Source organism: Psammomys obesus, unplaced genomic scaffold (genome assembly GCF_907164565.1).
Source record: "Psammomys obesus unplaced genomic scaffold, mPsaObe1.curated_primary_1811, whole genome shotgun sequence".
Classification (NCBI taxonomy): Eukaryota; Metazoa; Chordata; class Mammalia; order Rodentia; family Muridae; genus Psammomys; species Psammomys obesus.
The window spans coordinates 4,358,295-4,378,261 of record NW_026596443.1 but is presented as its reverse complement, the minus strand read 5'-3'; the positions used below and the strand labels follow the sequence as shown (position 1 = coordinate 4,378,261).

General features: G+C 45.9%; 1 protein-coding gene across 1 annotated transcript; it reads left to right on the top strand.

The window, feature by feature from the left end:
• Positions 1 to 665: 665 nt before the first annotated feature.
• On the top strand, positions 666 to 18,645 carry LOC129669738 (maestro heat-like repeat-containing protein family member 7). Its single transcript, XM_055598080.1, has 13 exons — positions 666 to 686; positions 2,573 to 2,727; positions 8,733 to 8,877; positions 9,269 to 9,441; positions 10,083 to 10,220; positions 10,294 to 10,408; positions 13,303 to 13,443; positions 14,006 to 14,182; positions 14,496 to 14,654; positions 15,840 to 15,941; positions 16,885 to 16,987; positions 17,492 to 17,551; positions 18,261 to 18,645. Exons 1-13 carry the CDS (start codon positions 666 to 668, stop codon positions 18,404 to 18,406), a joined length of 1,635 nt encoding a protein of 544 aa, XP_055454055.1. The 3' UTR covers positions 18,407 to 18,645.
• The last annotated feature ends 1,322 nt before the right edge of the window (positions 18,646 to 19,967 follow it).

The window sequence follows — 19,967 nt, the reverse complement described above, 5'->3', positions numbered from 1 at the left end:
GGGGGGGGGCATGCCTGTAATCTCAGTACTTGGGCTTAAGTGCTGGGATAAAGGCAGGCAGATCTCTATGAGTTTGAGGCCAGCCTAGTCTACAGAGTGAGTTCCAGGATAGCCAACCTACACAGAAAGATGTGATCTTGAAAAAAAAAAGGGGGGTGGGATTGTTTGGCTCACAATTTCAGGAGGTTTCAGTCCACTATGACAAGGAAGACATGGCAGAGAATCTCAGTGCCTGGCAGCAGGGTGATGGAGAAGACTGTTCCCATGGCAGCAGACCAGCAATCCAGGCAGTGTGCAGAAACCCGGGCCCGGGCCGCTACCTTCAGAGGCCTGCTCCCAGGGATCTGTCTTCGCTAGCTTGGTCCCCCAAAGGTTCCACAGTCTCCTAAAATAGTGCTGCCAGCTGAGGAACAAGCTCAAAGCATGAACCCACTGGGGGCATTTCAGACTTGTGCCCTCATAACCTAGGAATATGCAAATGCAGCTTGGTGATGGGGTATAGTAACAAGCTCGCTGAAAATATTGGGAGCTGAGAGCACACCTTGCCCACCAAACAGCCTGGCTCAGCAGCACGCTACAGTGTTGGCCGTCTCCTCATCTGGGGGCTAACAAAACTGTGGCTCACTGCCACCACCCAGCATCGAGAGAATCCTGTCCCATACACCATGCCCCCAGAGAAGATGGGAGTTAGTTCAAAGTATTGTTTTAAGGAATGTGTATTGCTTTCATGCAATCAGAAAGTTGGAAAAATCACAAGGCAGGAGCTGGCTGTGCGATTAAAGGAGATAAACACTTAGGAGCCATGGCCACGAATATAAATAAAATGCCGAGACTCCTCTGTCAGAGAGAGGACTGCTCTCAATAAAATTAAGACAGGACAGTTTGACTTTAGCTGCTCTGGTTATTAAGTCATTTTAAAAGATCTTAGGAATATATACCGCCATTGTCATTTCAACGGCTTGATCCAGCCTCTCTCGCTCACCACATCTATTTAGTAGGGCCTATCAGCTTTCCTGGGTCCAACCCTTTGTGGCTGTCTGGCCCAGAGGTGTTTGATCACACTGATGGGTTGGCAGAGCTGAGGGCGCCTCTGGGGCCATTCTACTGAGTCTTGTGGCAGCCAGACTCCACTGTAAGCAACATGGTCATTGCAAAATCAAAAGTGATTGATACATGTTAGAGCTATGCAAGGCAGAGAGGGCGAAGACACATCTTATAAACGGTCCTGAGAATGGCATTCCATCTTTGCCCCTGGCTTGTGCTCCATTCTTTGCATCCTGCAAAGATGCAGCTTTCCATCTTTTATCATTTTTCTCCCACTAAACTCATTCACTGATTCATGGCATAAGCCAGTGTTGAGAATACAGCATGATTATACCAAAACATCAACCTAGAAAGGTTCTTTACTTTAAACACAGCTTTTTATTTGCAAACCGCTTACTTAAAAATAGATAAGATCAGGTTGGAGATACGGCTCAGGTGTGTACTGCTCTTCCCAAGGGTTCAGTTTCTATCATCTGTGTGGAGAAGCTCACACTCATTTGTAATTCCAGCACCAGGGTATCCTTTGCTTTTAGCCTCCACAGTCACCGCACGCGCACGCGTGCGCGCGCGCGCGCACACACACACACACACACACACACACACACAGAGAGAGAGAGAGAGAGAGAGAGAGAGAGAGAGTAAATTAATGTAAAGCAATAAGGAAAGGCTCAAAGGGGTCATAAGCCTTGGAGATTGAAGTCTCTGAACTTTTTGCATGACAGGCAATATCCTAGCCCAGTGCGTCTCAAGCTTGCTAAGGCTGTGACCCTTTAACCCAGTCCCTCATGTGGTGGTGACCCACCCATCCTAGAATTATTTTTGTTCCACTTCATAACTGTAATCTCTTTACTGTTACAAATTATAATGTAAGTATCTGCTATGCAGGATATCTGATATGAGATCCCCTTTGAAAGGGCCATTTGACTGCCAAAGGGGTCAACTGCCACAGGTTGAGAAGCACTGTTCTAGCCAACACAGGTGTGCTAACTCAGATGCTGAGGTAGATAAAACCATTCCTCTCGTTTTCTACTTGAGGACACAAAAGACAGGGAAGATGAAAATCTCACACAGGTAGCAAGTAAGTTTGGAAGTGACATTCAAACCCAAGTGGTACGGTGACCCCAGTCCATGCCATTCAGCATGCAGCAGCCTCTGCTCCATATGCCAGGAAACAGAAGGACTCTCCAAATACTCCTCCTTCACAGTGTTCTTTAGAGGCAATAATCATATGACCCTGGCTTCCATTTCCCACGTCATTCTTCCTTTATTCTTCATGCCATGCTTTCCAGACATGGTATGGCCCTGCATGGCTGCTTTCTATCTGCCTCTCTGAAAGTCTGAGAGCCACAGGTCCATAGTGTTCTGGGAGCAGCTGATCAGGGCAGGGTGCAGCAGGACAGAGATGGTCAGACGTCAGGACGTGGTCCTGACACTGGGTACTATATTGTCTGCAGCCCCACACTTTAACTAGTGACTCCCAGTCACCCAGTGCTGCTGTCCAGAAAAAGCCTCCCTCCTGTTCTTTCAGGTGCCAGAAATCATCCCGTTTATTTACTACTGCATAGACAGAGTCACCGAGAAAACCGTCCCGGGGGCCATAATGAAGGTCTTCCAATTGCTGGTCCAGTCCCACACAGATGAGGTTATCCTGTCCCTGTTCAAGATAAAGGAACAGTCACAAAGGTGAGTCACCGTCGGCTACACACTTACAAGCCACTGTTGTCCTTTGTGTGTGCACAGACATGTTCATGTGAGTCTGCAGGTGTGTACAGGTTTGTTCATGTGTGTGGAGGCTAGACATGATGTCATGCATCTTCCAGAGCCACACTTATTTTTTATTTTTTTTGAGACAGGGTTGCTCACTGAATTTGGAGCTCACCAGTTCAGCTGGGTGAGCTTGTCACCAGGCTCTAGGGACCTGGCTCTCTGCCTCCCCAGTGCTGGGGTTACAGATGTGTGCTATCACACACAACTTTTTATGTGGGAGTTCATGCGCCGAATGTATCTCTCCAGCTGCTAGCTTATTCTCACAATGTATTCACTATTAAGTCTTTTCTTGTTTACTCAGAGCAGAGTGGTTCTAAGAGCTGTCTACTTTACTGCAGAAAATCTTTGAAGCATATAAAATTCAGAAAAAGCAAAGCCAAAAAATATTAAATTTTAGCCAATAGCACTTTTGTTATCATTTGGGTATGATTTCTAATTTGTCTGCCTTCTGAAAGCAGTGTTTTAAAAAGCTATTTATATATCATATAACACATGTATATCATATATATATATGTTATATATAATATAGTTCAGCCCATACCATATTTACCAATTTGTGTATTTTTCCATTTAATGTTTTATTACAGAATTTCCTAAGTTAATACCCTTTATTAAGCAAAGTTGTAATGGCTTAATAATGTAGTGTAAATCTATACTGTAATTTTCTTTTTAAAATAAAGTTAATATTTACGTAGCAATATTTTCTGTAAATATGTAGCAAATTTACCCTTTTGCCATATAGATATATGAATTCTCTAAATGTACAGTCACAACAATCATTATCACAACCATGACCACCCCTCCCCAATTCCCTTGTTCTGCCTTTCTGGGACCAGCTCCTTTCTGTACATTTAGTTGTTGGTAGCCACTGGTTTGTCTTTTATCCCCATCATTTAGACTTTTCTAGAGTTTCCTGTATCTACAACTCTATAACGTGGATGGCTCAGCAGGTAAAGATACTGCCACCCAAGTTCAAACTCTGTGACCCGCAGGGTATAAGAGAAAACAGATTCCCACGAGTTGTCTTATTTTAAAATTTCAGTTTAATTCTTTTGTATGTAGGTGTTTTGTCTGAATGCATGTCTGAGCATCGTGGGCATGCCTGGTATCAGCAAAGGCCAAAAGAAGGTGTTGGATTCCCTGGAACTGGAGGTACAGATGGTTGTGAGCTGCCATAGAGGTGCAGGGAATTGAACCTAGGTATTCAGAAAGAGCAGCCAGTGCTTTTAACTGCTGAGCCACTTTTTCAGCACCACTGAGTTCTTTTGACCTACACGAGCGTGTGCGCGCATGCACACACTTTATTTTTAATTATACATATGGTGCGCATCTGTATGTAGGCTTGTGCACGTAAGTGCACTGCCTACAGAAGCCAGAAGAAGGCATCAGGTCCCCTGAAACTGAAAATTTAAGTATTTTAAAGGTAAAAAGGAAAGTTTCTTTATATTTGTAGTTTGAGAGTATTTATCACAAATGAAAACTAAATTTAATTAAAATTTTTTATTGCATCTATTAAAAGGATTGTGCATTTTTTTTCGTTTTTATCCTATTAATATAGCAAATTGTGTCTTTTGGACTAAGACCCAGTTGCTCTTCTGTTCTTTTATTTTAATTAATATATAACCAATATGTAAAATAAATTTATTTTATATAGCTTGTAGTTATATCTTTGGGGTTTTTGGTTGTTGTATGTGTTTGTATTGTTTTTTTTTATGGTAGCGGAGATTGACCCGGAGCCTCATGCATGTTGGGCAAATGCTTTGTCACTAAGATATATCATGTGTGTTTACCCAATGTGAAAATACCTAGCTTTTAATATTATTATTTTTTAAAGATTTTTTTTTTATTATATATACAATGCTCTATCTGCGTGTACACCTGCACACCCAGAAGAGGGCACCAGATCTCATTTTAGATGGTTGTGAGCCACCATGTGGTTGCTGGGAATTGAACTCATAACCTCTGGAAGAGCAGCCAATGCTCTTAACCTCTGAGCCATCTCTCCAGCCCCCTACCTAGCTTTTAATTTGTATACTTAGATCATTTACAATTAATGTAATTAGTGGTTTATTTGGATTTATGCACCATTTTATGATTTGTTTTCTGTCTGTTTTGTATATCTATAGTCTCCTTTTTTAATTACTTGAATGCTTTCATTTCATGTATTCCATTTTTTCTTTACCCATACATTAAGTGGATTAGATTTTACCTTTAATTTATTTGGCAATTAAGAATTTTTAGGTGGCCACATTGCATTCTATTACTAGTTGATAGCTGTAACGTTAAGGAAAGGAAGATCTTGCAACAGCTTCATCTGCCTTCCTTGCTTCACGTGATAGCTGTCATTCATCTCACATTTACATATATTAAAGAAACTGCCAAAAGTTGTTGTTTCTTTTCAACAATCATGTATAATTTTAAACTAAGAGGAGAAAACTACCCATTACAGTTGTCCAAATATTTACTTGTTTCTGTTGCTTCTTATTATTGAAGTTTCTGCTTCCCTATAATAAAATTTCTCCTCAGCCTAAAACTTTTTATTAAAATTTCACTGAGAGCACATTTTTGGGTAACAAATTCCTAGTTGTTTTTCTTATGAGATTGTTTCATATTTTACCTTTATCTTAAAAGATTGTTTCTACTGAACATAGAATTCTGTTCTTTTCCCGCTTTCTTTGTCTTGGGATTATTTCAGCCTCATTCTCTACCTGAGCACCTGAGAGTGAAGTGGGGTTTGTGCTGGCTTACACACAGAGCCAGGGGACTCTCACTTGCTGCCTCTGAAGGATATTTCCCCAGGTCTTTTAAGTTCTCTTTGTTGATACATAGCACAGTTACCAGCATGATAATTAAAAAAAAAAAAAAAAAAAGAAAGAAAGAAAAAAGCCAGAAAACAGCAACAACACTACAACAATACTAGGAAGGTACCAGGCTGTGGTCAAGTGGCAGAGGCCTTCTGAGGTTTGTACAAGGTGCTGGTGACTGATCCCCAGCACAACAGACGTGAGGTAGAACAACAGAACAAACCCTCAGCAAGTGAAGATTTCCTCCTTTCTTCCTACCAAGTCACATGTCTCTGTGTTCCAGCCGGATGGCTTCCGCTCTGCGGCTCTGCTCGGTCATCCAGGCAGGGTTTGGAAAGAGAACGAACAAAGACCTACTCAGGGCGTCTGACTCATAGGGTCCCATTTCCCACTGCTCCAGGGAGACAGAATCTCACCCACAGGTTCTGTTGCCTGTGTCTGATGCACAGTTTTGCTCTGGGGTCATGTGTAGGTCAAGGTTGGAAGAGAAGAGAGAAAAAAAAACCCAATCTGGGGGGCCTACTCGTTAGATCAGCTTTCTGCGTCCTGCCTTTGCCAGCCAGCCTGCTTTTATGAATTTCTCGGAACCTGGTCGAACTCAAGTTTTGTAAATGAGATTGAGATAGTTGGTAGCGTTATTCAAGGCTTCTGTATCTGCATTAGTTTCTGTCTGTGTGTCTATCAACCACTGAGAAAGGGGTGATGAAAGCTTTCTGCGTTTTCGATTGCTTGTAGTTTGAATCAGGAGGCAGCTAGACTAGACTGGGCTTGCTCATTCTCGGGAAACAACAGAAACTAAAATCACTTGTTATTGATTTCTGATAAATGTTTTTATCATGGTAAGAAAGTTTCTATTTTATACTGCTAATTAGAAGAAAAACTACTCCCCAAACAAGAATCAACTTTAAATTTCGCCAAATATCCAATTACTTACCTGTACAGATCTTTAACAGTTTAGTCTCCAAACGTTATATATTTGGATCAACTTCTTCTTTTAAAATGATTGGGGAACATCATCTTTAAACTCCTTTTTGGATTCAGATTTTTAATGTTTATAGACTAATAAGATATGGTTATCAGTGTTGTATATTCAGTGGATATTTGAAATAAAATGTGTTTTCTACAACATGCAAATTTATTATACAAGATTGTTTAAAAATATGCTAGTAAATCCTCTACATATGAATTCATTTATATTTATTTGATCTGTTAAATTCTTGATATTATGTACCTAGGTTTTCTCCAATCTGTTAGAGGTGGGCATTGGCCCCTTAGACCGTTCTTTAATATTTAATTATGCCCTTATTCCACACCTTATCTCGCCAGTTCTTCTGCTGACGGCTACTTGTCTTCAGGTTTTTGCTGTTATTATGGTGCCATTGCAACATCTTCATGCTGGCACCGTGTTTAGATTTATTTTTATTTGGGTGCCATCCCTTCTTTGCATCCCATGCTTTCCTTGTGAAGTAGGTTTTCTTCTCCCCTGAAATCTGTCCTTTAGTTTCTCCTGTCCACCAAACTATTTATTTGTTTATTCATGAAGTCTTCCTTAAACAAGAGACTCTGCAAAACTTGTAGGTTGACATTTTGTCGATGTTCAGTCTCAGAAGGCTTGACTCTTGTCTCTCTTTCCACTGTCACTGTTGAGAAGGAGCTGTCAGTCTAACTCTCATGGGCCAGCCAGTCTTTACTTTGCCTTTGTCCCTAGAACACATTGCATCATGATGCCAGCAGTGAAGTTTTCCTCTTTTTGAAAACTGTTTTTATTTAGTATGTGTGTGTTGTGTGCATGCGTGCATGGACATATGTATGCTTATTTAGCATGTGTGAGTGTGTGTGCAGGCCAGAGAACAACTTGCGGGACTCAGTTTTCTTCTTTAACCTTGTGAGTCCTGGGGATTGAAACCAGGTTGTTAGGTTTGGTGGCAAGCACCCTTTTTACCAGCTGAGCTATCCCAGCAGCCTGAAATTCTTTCTTTGTCTCTCACCATCTTTCTTTCACTTACTTGTTGCTCTCTTCAGATCTCTCTTTCTTCTTTTCCTTTCTTCCTTCCTCTTTCTTTTCTTTTCTTTTTTCTTCTTTTCTCTTCTCTTTTTCTTTTTTTTTCTTTTTCTTTCTGACAGGATCTACTCCGCCTTTTTCAGAACTTAACTAGGCTGGTCTTGAGCTTACAGAGATCCACCTGATTCTGCGCCATTACTCCTGGCTCTTCTGATGTTTCAAAAAAAAAAAAAATCCCAGGAGACTTCTGGAAGGTATTAAAATGGAGTTGATTAAAACTTTATCAAGTAATTTTTTTTTTTTTTTTACAAAAGGCATTTACTTTTGCTTTCATGTACTTTTGTCAGATCCAGAGATGGAAAGATCTGCCAGGTGAAAACCAAAGACACCTGTGCAAGTGTGACTTCCAGAGGACAGTGTGGGTGTGTGGCTGAATGGGTGCTGTGAAGGGAAGCCATCAGCCGTGGTCGCAAACTGACATGATTGCACTAGGCTGGAGGGATAGAGGAGTCTGGTCAATTTTCTTTTCTTTCTTTCTTTTATTTTGGCTGGGGGGCAGGGTCTCATGAAGCTCAAGCCTGCCTCAAACTACCTATTTGGTTAAGGATGACCATGAACTCCTGATCTTCCTGCCTCTACCTCCCAAGCACTGGTATTATGGGTATGAACCACTACACCAAGTTCATGTAGTGATGGGGATTGAACCTGGGATCAGGCATACTGGGCAAGCATGCAACCAACTGTGCTGTATCCTCAGCCCTAGATGCAGTGTTGGTAGGAGTAAGGAGAGCTTAGACATGGCCACAGGGTAGGGACTTGACCTGATGCATTCAAGGACACTCATCAAGTTTGGTATTAGATGTTTGCAGGCCCGTAGACTAAGTGACCCTTTTCCTATTTGCCTGTGTGCAATGTAACAGAGAACAGTAAAATCTGGAGGAAATGAAATAGTGAAAAGAATTAAGAGAAGTGAGAAGATAATGAAGAGGAGACACGGAAAGGAAGGGCAGAGGGAGGAAGCTAGGACAGGGCTAAGAAGCTAACGGTCCTTCCAGAAAGCATTGTAGAGCAGTGGAGAAAGCTTTGCCTGTAACTGTTGGCTTCTGCCTCTACAGTGGGATACTCAGATCCTGGGAAATCTTGGCTTCCTTTCCGAAAGGCTACAAAATGATCATGGATTATCTGCTGCAGAGGATGCTTGCTTCCCACACACCCAATGACCAGCAGACTGACCACAAAACAGAGCTCTCAGCGATGATTGTATGGAGGGCCAGGTGGAGGGCTGGGGGCTGGGGGCTGGGAAGGAAACACACTGGGATTTCTGCTGGGCCAGCTTGGGCTCTGTGCACTAGTACCATTTAGGGCCCATGCTTACTTGGGTATTTTAATAGTGGGATGTCTAGGCTGGGTTAAAAGGAGGACTTCCAGTCAATTGACTCACTGGGAACAGAAGAACCAGATTCTGTTTCTGAGGGGTGGGGAGGCAGAGAAGTGAGGCAAACACCCCAGGCCTGCCCAAATGCTCAAGCAGCCTGGCTTATGCTCAGCTTCCACTTGCTGGCAACCTCAGTGATGTCATTGGGTGGGCCCGTCCAGGTGATAGGGACTGTGAGTGGTAATGAAGATGATGACGTCCTCCTTTTCACTCCAGGCCACCAGGGCCATCCACGAGATGCTGCTGGTGCCCAGTTATCAGGGGGAGGTACAGACTTACTTCGCCCCCCTGTTCGTGGTACTACTCTTCCAAATCTCTTTCCTGGTAACCAAAGAGAGCGCTGTGGTCCCAGATGAGCGGAATGAATCCGAATATGTGGACAGCGTGAGGTACCGAGGGCCCTGGGCCAGCGTGCTAGGGGCTAGGGGCGGTGCTCTGCCCAGCACTGCCTCGGCACCCTCACTAACTTGACCCTTTCACACCCTCCATACTCTGTTACTTACACATCCACCCACGGTGCCTTCCTCGACTTTGTTGAGAAGACTGTTTAAAGTGGCTGCCTTTTCAGAGGAGAAGGGGAGAATGGGGGGGGGCTTAGGGGAGTGGGATGAGGGGTGGGGTGGGGTGGGAGGATGGGGGTGGGAGCATGGAGGGTGGAGGGATGAGGACGCAGGCAGGGTGGGGGATGGGGAGTGGAGGTGGGGGGCTGGGAGGAGAGGAGGAAGGTGAGGCTACGATCAGGATGTAAAGTAAATGACTTAATTTAAAATAAAAAGTGGCTGCCTCGTGGATGCCTTTTCTGTTCTAAAGTAAAATCAAAACGAGACTCCTGGGCCACAACCTAGATTCTGTCCCCCTAGCCGTGTCAAGCATCCTGTGCCACCTGGGAGAGCCTACAGCCCCAGCTCGCTTCAGCTGTGAAATGTACTTGGTCTGCTAATAGTCCATGGCCAAGTTCATAATCCATAGGATGGGTGGGAGTCCCACGTGGGGTTAGGAGGGCATGGTCAGCAGTGTCTCTGTGCCTCAGTTCTTCTGTAGAGGCCTTGAAGACCTTGATGCGCAGCTCGGGGTACACAGACCACATGTCTTATATTCAGACACTTGGGGCCTGGGAACTGCTTGTCAGCCCTGAAAGACACTACAATGGAGTCACTCTGCTGGCCAGGTGAGTTGCGAACAGTCCCTGCGGTCCTCTCCTGTGGCCTGGGTCTCATTCTAATACCCTATTGTTATCTCAGATCCCTGGCCATCAAGAACTGCTGGCACAATCGCCCTGTCTTCAGCTTCCTCATTAGGACCCTCCAGGACCCACACTGTGCCAACTACTTCACGGCCCTGGTGTTCCTGGCAGAGGTGAGTGGAGAAGGGTGGGTAGAGGGCAGTGGGGACAGCTTTCTGGGAAGCAACTGTACCCAGGGGAGTCCTCCAGGAGGGTTCCAGGGGGAGAAGTGGCCTGGTCTACCCCTACCCACCCAAGAATGGGCTGGGGCACGTGGGTGAGAATTCTGAGTCACCGACCATTAGCCTCCTCAGTCTTTGACTTTGCCCTGATTTTGTGCAAAGCCAATGTTCTCTTCTTGTAGTTTTTTCATATTTGACCAGCCATCTGATTCATTCTGTAATTCAGTCATGTGAAAGAGGAAAATATATAGAAAATTTAGAAATGTGTATAAAACCATTAATCTGTACAGTGCCTAAAGGAAACTACTTTCATGCTTTTGCCTATATGAAGCTGTGAGTGTGTGTGTGTGTGTGTGTAAAGTTGAAATAATTCTCTAATATTCTATGTCTGACTCTTTTCATTGCATTTCCTGTTTGTTTTTAAATTAACTTTTTGATTAGTCTACAAAGACATGGATTTCATTGTGATGAGAGTTAACACAGAAGTGTTCTGTAATTGATGGAGTATCTTGTTTCTAATATGACATGACTATAAACAATACTGTAATAAACACCTCTATGCAAAATCTTTCCCATATTCTAAATTATTGCCTTAAATATTGACTATAATACATGGAAGTGTGAGTTTCAAAAGCATGGGTGGCTTCTGTGGCTTTTGATACTGATGCACAAGTGCTTTCCAGCAAAGCTGAGGCGCCTCAGGCTTCCGCCACAGGGTCTGGGCAGGCTTTGCTGTCTGCCTGGCCACAGCTTTAAGTTAGCTTCTTTGTCTTTTTAAAAAATTTGTATTGTTTTTTTTTAATTTATTTTTATTTCATGTGTATTGCACATATATCTGTGTGAGGGTGTTGGGTTAGGGTCAATTGTGGGCTGCCATGTGGGTACTGGGAACTAAACCTGGGTCTCCTCAAAGGGCAGTCAGTGCTCTTAATCCAGAGCCATCTCTTCAGCCCTAGTTACGGTCTTTAAAAATTCAAGCCATCTGATTTAAAAAGTTATTGCATCTTTCTTTTTTTCCTTCCTTCCTTCCTTCCTTCCTTCCTTCCTTCCTTCCTTCCTTCCTTCTTCCTGCCTCTTTCTTTCTTTCTTTCTTTCTTTCTTTCTTTCTTTCTTTCTTTCTTTCTTTCTTTCTTTCTCTTTTTTTTTTTGTATGTGGGCACACATGTGGAGGTTAGAGAATAACATGCAAGTGTTGGTCTGTCCTTCCACCATGCAGGTCCAAGGGATGGAACTCAAGTCTTAGTCTTGGCTAAGGATGCTCTTGGAGGCTGCAGAGGCTTGTCTAGCTGGGAAGGCAGTGGGTCTTGGGCCATGGTGTAATCCATTCACCAAGGATGCTGATCAAAAGGCAGAAGGCTGGGTTCTTAGCCCAGAGGCTTGGCCTCACGAGACCTGGGTCCACAGGAGCCTTCGGTCTAAAAGCATTCTGCTGGCTAGTGCAGGCAGGGTTTCTTTGAGCTTAGCTTTGAGAAACAGTACAGGAGATAAGCATACATGGCCAGAGGTGAAGAAGCAGCCGTTTTGAACCTTGGGAGCATATTAGAATCTCCTCAACCTTCCCAATGCTGTGACCCTTTAATGCAGGTCCTCATGCTGTGGTGAATCAACCATAAAGTTATTTCATTGCTACTTCATCACTGCAGTTTTGCTGCTATTGTGAATCGTAATGTGATATTCAGTATATCTAATATGCAGATTTCGAGGCATTGCTACTCTTGTTACTGGGTGCCTCGTTCTTCAGAATCGATCTGGGGTGGGCGCAGGCATTAATTTGCTCTAAGCTCCCTAGCTTACACCTGGCGTCTAGAAACAGCTGGAACTAACGAATAGTCTAGAAGCTTCCTCAAATGCTGATGCCCAGCTGAAATGAATACACACCCACATAAGCGCTCAGCTACTACCTTTACCGGAGTGGGCTTATGTTTGCGATAGGGCTTTAAGGTGGAGAGATGGGTAAGACCCATTCTCAGCAACTGGGCCTACTAGCTTTAAGGTGGGGAACCAATGGGATTTAGGTACCAGCTACAAAAGTGGGTCCAGATCTGTAGGCAAGAGAGCATGGGTGTGGGTATGGGTGTTCACACTCAGGCACATTTTACAGTCTCATATAACTCCTTGCTCAGCATTACCTCCATCCACAGGCAGTCACAGGCAGAAGAATTGAAAACAGACAGGGCTGTGTGTTTTAATTCAGACTGCTTAATCCTCACTTTGTAGAGGACAAAACTCAGGTTCAGAAAACTTCAGAAATTTGCTCAGCTACTGAGTAAATTATGATAGATCTGATTGGTGGCCTGGCAAGAACAGGACAACATCTTTGCCTTGAGGTCTACATGGTAACATATAAACACCACTCACACACACAGAGGCACGCACAGTCTTCTGTCCTCTGGGAATCCTTTCTACACCTTTTGCCCGTTATCCTATTGAATTGTTTGTCTTCATGTCTAAAAGACTTGGGCTTCTTGAAGTTCCCTTTATCTTCAAGTCCATTTCAGGTTCTGCCTCCTTTCTCCCATTCATGATGCTTTGTAGCTGCTTTCAGCCTGCAGCATATTTCTCTTTCTTTGACATATTCTCCAGGCAGCTCATGATCATGCCTTTAAAGGCCCTCCAACTGGGGTGCTAGGGTTGGTGACCACTGTCTGCATTTTTTATTTCTGTTTCTCACAATCCCTTTTCAAAGTTGCATAAGGAAAACTTGCAGCATGAATGAATGATAGGGTGTGAACCTGTCCTTAAACTTTGACCAAGGTCCTAAGAACGTTCTTTTACTAACAAGACAGAATCTAGATTCAGTCGTTCCCTTGGCAACCTTTCTGTTATTTTTGGTTGTCTCTTGGCAGCTGCTCCGCTGTCCAGATGTGGCAGGTGCTGTGGATGCAGTTTCCACCAGGATTCTGGCAAATTGGTTTCATTGTGAGGAGCTATCCACAGGACGTCTATTGCTGCAGATCGCAGAAATCTTCACAAAGCATAAAAACACGGTGAAAATGGGATAGGGGCCAAGGACGTGTCACCCGCAGAAGGCCTAAGTGGACCTAGAGAGCCTGTGTGGCCAGTTATAGATAGGGTGTAACACATTCTTGGAGTCAGAATACAGGTCCTCTTGAGGCCAGTCCTCCAAGCACAGGATCCAGGTGGGCTTGAGCAATTTGTGCTTCTTCCTGTCCAGGAAAGGTCCTGGAGGAGGTAGTTCTGTAAGTCAGTTGAGAGAATAGGCTCAGCCCATCCCAAGATTCCAGAGGTCCCACCCAGGTCTCTGGAGATTGGTATTGCCAGGAGGGAGGAAAGCCATTAGGAGGGAAACTTACGGTGCAGCAGACAGAAGAGCTCTGTCTTCTTACCTCTGCTCTCGGAGCACAGAAGGCTCCTGGCCAGGTACACTTTGGGCACCCCAGTTTGACCATCATCCAATCTTGAGGCCATTCCTGCCTTCAGAGTGAAAAGCGTGAGCGCTGTGCCCACCAGTCGTCTGAGGGGTGGGGATTGAGGGGAAGTGCTATCAGAAGTTCCCGACTGCACTTTTGAGTGACGGTCACTCTGTAGATAACGCACCTCCGGATCCTGCAGCCCTACTTTCTGAGCTACTGCTACTCCACCAGCAGTGACCTGGTGATGGAGACCTTTCTCACGCTGCAGCGCATCCTCAAGAACCTGACCTGGCAACACTTTTCCACCTTTATCACTCATCTGGCCTTCCATTTGGGACACTTTTTTGAGGAGGTAAAGCCCCCAAGGGATCGAGAGGTTGCTGTACTACCCCAGATGGATGTGACACAGTGAAGAAGGCCTTTCCTTGACCCCAGCAGCATTCTTGGGGACTAGCTGCATCTGCATTCTTGCTTTATAGAAATCAAACCAGGAGGGCAGCTGAGCATGGCACAGGGGTGCTGTGCTGATGAACAGTCAAAGCAGACGGGGGCATGCACACAGGAACATGGTTGGTGGGAGCAGAGCTCAGGATCCTTCTGACCTGGGTCGCCAGTGCAGGTATAGAGATGTCTGTGTCTTCCCAAGTGTGTATCTTCTTACCCAGGAGTCAGAGCAGCTGCGTCTGATAATCTTCACAATCTATTCAAGTATCCTTGCTAAGGTCTCGAGGAAGACCCTTGATTTCCCCTTGAAGCACCAGGTCCTCAACTCGCTAGTCCTGCTTGTGTCGCACCTGAAGGATGTAAATGCCGCCGTGGAGGAGGTGAGAAGCCTGACTGTGGAGCCTGGCATTCAGTTCCCACTGGAAGTTAATGCAGACCATGGTAAGCCCTTGGACAGGGCTGTGACAGGATGGTGTCACACTGAGGAGGCCCACTGGAGTTTTGACGCTGGAGAGGTTCAGTGTCAGCTGTCACGCTGAGTCTCCTCCAGCCCCAGCTGGCCTCAGCTAGCTTCCAACTCCAGCAGGGGCTGCTGGGCACGCAAACTCTGAAGCAGAAAGTGGCACCAGCTCCTCTCTCTGCTGACTTGTCATGGCCCTCCCTTGTGGTCGTCCTCCAGACTGCTTGCTGCTCTTGCCTTACCAGTGAGCTGAGATGGGGCTTCCAGGGTGGGAGAGCTCTACCTGTAGGTTGAATGCTGGATAGAGCAGAGAGGCCTGGCCAGGAGCCCAGAAGCACATAAACAGTTGAAAACTGCTGACTTGATTTGTGACAGGAGACCCCTTAGCTATATCCAAGGATGCTGCTGAGCACGTGACAAAAGGATGGGTCCCTTCTAATGAGGTCAGTGATATTCTGGCCAAGCCAACCTTGCTGTAGAGCAAGGATCACCGAGAGGGGGTACTAAGACATTGAAGGACCTGGGTGAGGTGGAATACTTCTGTGAACCCAGTATTCAAGAGCATAACATGCCAATTTGAGGCTAGCCTGGGCTACATAGCAAAAGCATGTCTCAAGGGAAGTTAAAAAGAAAACAGTTTTGGGAGCCAGGTGTGGTGGCCTTTAATCCCAGCACTCAGGGTAGTAGAGGCAGGCGGATTGCTGTGAGTTGGAGGCCAGTCTAGGACAGCCAAGGCTACACAGAGAAACATGTCTTGAAAAAAACAAACAAAACAAAACAAAACAAAACAAGACAAACAAAGACTTTGGAGACATTTGTTTTCAGAGAGACTGCTTTGGGGTGAGAAAGCCATGGTGCCCAAGGCTATGCTGTAGAGAGCCACACTGCTGTGGGACCCAACATTGCTACTGGAAAAAGCATTAGAACTGTCACTTTGACTTCGTCATAGAAAAAAAAAAAAGAGGTTTTCAGTAGAGCCAGATGCTTGGACAAACTCTAACTTTCTCCTAAGCCCAGGTCCCTGCAGGTTCCAAGTCTTCAATAAGGCCAAATTTGCCCAGCGTCATCCCCATGATTCCATGTGCTGAGCCTCTTATCTTCCCAGGTCTGTAGGCTCAGCCTCTGCAACACAGCTACCATCCTAGGCTGGTCCAAACTCAAAGGGGTCTTCGCCAAGAAGGACGTATTCACCATCCTCATTGCTCTGGTAAGCCAGCAGCTGACTCACTATTCTGAACTGTGCAAGGGAGCCAGCCATTGAACCCCCACACTCTTGGCCCTAAGCATCTGACTCCGTCTGCTCTCTGCAGATGGTGTCAGCAGTAACTATGCATAGCTTATTCATCAGTGTGTCTGCTCTGGGCTGACCACCTAGTGGTGCTTTCTGCACTCTCCGTACTTCCTCTCTACCCTGGAGAGCTAGGTACAGGAATTGGTGATTTGGAGTACTTTGGGAAGGGGTAAGGGAGAGGAATGCGCTCTCTAGTACAAAGGCAGTGTGCACTTGGCCCAGCTTGGACTTGAAGAAAGCTTCCCAGAAGAGGAGGTCATCTTCACAGGGGAGGAATGGTAATGCTTAGCGTAATAGTTCCTTTTCTATTGCTGTGATTAGGCACCATGGAGAGTTTATTTGAGCTTACAGTTCCAGGGGGTTAAAGTCCAAGGTGATAGAGAGAAGGCATGGTGGCAGCAGCAGGAATCCAAAAGCTCATGTCTTGAACCACAAGCATGAAGCAAAGAGAACCAACTAAAAATGGCACAAGTCCTTAAGTTCTCAAAGACTGCCTCCAGTGATACACTTGTGATGAGGCCACACCTTCTAAACCTTCCCAACAGTGTGCCATCAATTGGGGACCAAGTATTTAAATGCCTGAGACTATGGGACATATAAACCTAGACAGAATTGAGGGCTCAATATATCAGGGGTTTATATACATCATCATCACCGTGGCTTGGTCAAGCTAGGAAGGCTTGGTGGAAGAAATAAGGTTTCAGAAGCTGGGACACTGGGAGGCGAATTTTAGGAGGCTCTGAAGGATTTTGTTTGCCGTTGGGATCACTTCCATCTATCGTCCTGCTTAGACTGTCTGAGAGGCAGGAGAACTGGCAGTGTGCCGCCTAGCTGTGCCATCTAATGTTGCTTCTTCCAGCTGCAGCAGGAAAGGAGCAAGGTGCTCTGGTTCCTGAAGCAGAGTGTGGCTCTCTTCAAAAGCCCTCAGGGCCCCATCCGCCAGGTGGCTGTGTGGTTTTCAGGTAGGACGGCCCTCTGTCAACTCGCAGCCACTGTCTCCTTGAAGTTGGGTTTTTCAAACCGATTGAGGGCTGGGCATGTGAGGAGTTAATGACAGGACCCGAGGTAATTACAGAGCCCTTGGTCCCGTTGCCATCTGCTCCCTCCCACCACAGGGAGCCCCTGGCCTGTGTATTAGCAGAATGGGCAACTCCTAAGAAACCAGGGCAGCATGGCTCCCGGCGGGTGGAGCATCAGGCGTGTGTGTGCTCCCGAGGGGAGGAAGTTTAAAGACAGGTGGACACTACCTCCCGTCACCTCATGGGCAAGATCATTGGTACCTGGCCCGATTGCTTAGAGCCCTTCACACAACTGGAGAAGCAGCTTGGCTTCACGGAGCAAGTCCAGCTGGTAACCCGGGGTGGGAAGGACAGACAAAAGGATGGGATGGTGACTTTTACCAGAGAACTTACAGTTAGGGCCCACTGGCCCCTTGTGAGGCCACTGAGTGCCCGTGTGCCCTGTAGGTCAGATCATCCGGATACTTAACAGGGAAGAGAAAGAGAAAATTGAAGATGAACGTGCAGGTGAGTGGTCATCCCATTGCCTGCTGCTTGTCTCTTTTAGGGTTACTGGTATCAGAGGGGTGGCTTGGAAATGAAGGCAGGAGTGTTCAAAAAGCCCATCATCCGGAAGGACAGCTCCCAGGCACATGGGTCTGGGTTATTGGTCAGAACTCCTTTGCTCCACACACTCGCTCACTCACTCATTCATTCATTCAGCCAGGCTGGCCCCTTAAACTCTCCCTAGGAAAGAGCTACCTTCTTCCCTGGGGTGCCAGTGTCCCCTTCCCTTCCCGCTGGGATGTCACCACCGTTCATGTTACAGTGAGGGAACCTTTGTGTTCTCACTGTCCTGAGACATGTGCTCTGCACACTGGGCCTCTCTCTCTCACCTATCCCTCACATCGCATTCATGACACAGTGACTCTCCCTCCCCCAGGTGTGGCTCTGACCCAGCCTGCAGTCCTCCTGGGGGTCAGAGGACTTCACACAGAATGAGGGAGGAGGCCAGAGCTGGGTAGGGGCAAGTGGGAGGACCGAAACAGAGGTGTTTCTATACCCCCGGGGGTAAGTTTGGGATCTTGAATGTAAAAACCAGTGTGGACTCGTAGAAGAAATCTCCGCTTATACTGTAAAAGTTGCTAGTTTGCGTTCTTCCTCCGAGAGTGTTGGGCCCTCTTGCCCAAACCCAGTGACCTTTCTGTTCCCTGTTCCATCCCTGTATCTGTTACAGCCTTGATGTGTATGCAGAAAGACCCTGACCCCACAGTCAGCTGCCTCACCATGCAGACGTTCTACATCCTAGAAGCCAAGAACGTGGTGCCGGAGCCCAAGACTTTTTTCTCTTGCCTATGCTCAAAGAAGCTTCAAAGGAGATAACACTGAGCCAGCATGCTAGGGGCTAGGGTCCACGATGAAAGCTCGTCACCAACATTATGACAGCAGGCTACCCCTGCCGCCAGGCCTGCACCCTAAAACTCTGCTAATAAAAAGAGAAGCCAAGGGGTGTGTGTGTGTGTGTGTGTGTGTGTATGTAGTTGGATGTCAATTTGTGGTTATGAGCTGCCTTGTATGCAGAAATCATCTGGCCAGCTTCTCTGTCTCTACTGCTTCGTGCCCACTCCCATTCAGCCATGTGACTTCAAGGTGGTTTTCTTTGAACCAACTTAAATTACAGACTGCATGTTGGACATATGAGGTATCCAGAGTTGGTTGTTCATTTTGTTTTTATGCAGGGTCTTGCCATATGCCCAGACTAGCCTCAAACTCATATTCTCCTGCCTCAGTCTCCTGAGTTCTGGGATTATAGCTATGTCTCACCATATCCAGCCTTTATTTTATTTGAAATACTGTCTTACTATGTAGCCCAGGCTGGTCTAGAACTCTTCTAATGGCTGGGCAGTGTTCTTGCTGACAGACAACTGTGTCCCCTCTGGCTAGCTGAGACAGGAAGTGTTTGACTTAGGGCTTTTTTGTGAGCTCACAGAGAGTGTGGTTAACTGTGGTAGAAGCACTCTGTAAAAGCAGCACTGTGGCTGCCCCTGGGCACTGCCCAGACAGTGGCTGTGGCCCAAGGGAGAACCCAAGGGGACTGGATATCATAGGTATAGTCACCATTCTTCCAAAGAGCCAGAAGCATCCTGCCCCTGCCATGTTAAGGGGGCTAGGTCATGCCTGATCTTTCTCATGCCCTTGTTGCAATCAGTTTTACTGTGATCTACGCAACGGAGTCCTTGCGGTGAGCTGGGTCTATACAGGGTCACCTGTGGCTCCTATAGCCCCTTTCCCCTCACCACCCTGTCTTTGCCTCTGGGAAAAGCTTACAGAACAATGATCTAATTTCCTACAACAAATGCAAGCTTCTCCAGTGAGCAAGCATGCTCTGGCTTGGCTGGCGCTATCCACTGTGAAGCAGGGCCTGGTGACGCAGGCTCAGGCTTTGGCATTACCAGCTGTCTCCTGCACACAAGCCTTCAGGAGCCTGAGGTGCCTCTTCCTTGATGGTCCTTCCTAGACCCACACCTTTCTTGCATCATCTTACACGTTCACCTGCCTGCAAACAAGCCCAAAGGTGGCATAGAAGGCCCTGCTCTAATCTCTGCAGCAGCCAGGAGGTGTTTCCCACATTTCCCTCTCAGCCTGTTCCCTGGCACATCATTAGCTGCCACCAGTTACCACTAGAAAGCCTTCTGAGCTGAACACTTTATACATGGAAGTAAATGGAAACATCTAAGGCTCAGCAACACCTTCTAGCCCCTTCCTTGTTCCCAAAGGGCAAATATACCTTGCTATAAGTAAGAATAAATGGTATGTCTTATATTAAAAATAAAATCAAACAAAACTAGTTAATAGGTTTTTGGGATAAAACCTCCTCCAAGACTGGGTGTCCCACATCACCCCATTCACTTTAGTCAAACCAAGATACACGTATAAAAGTATT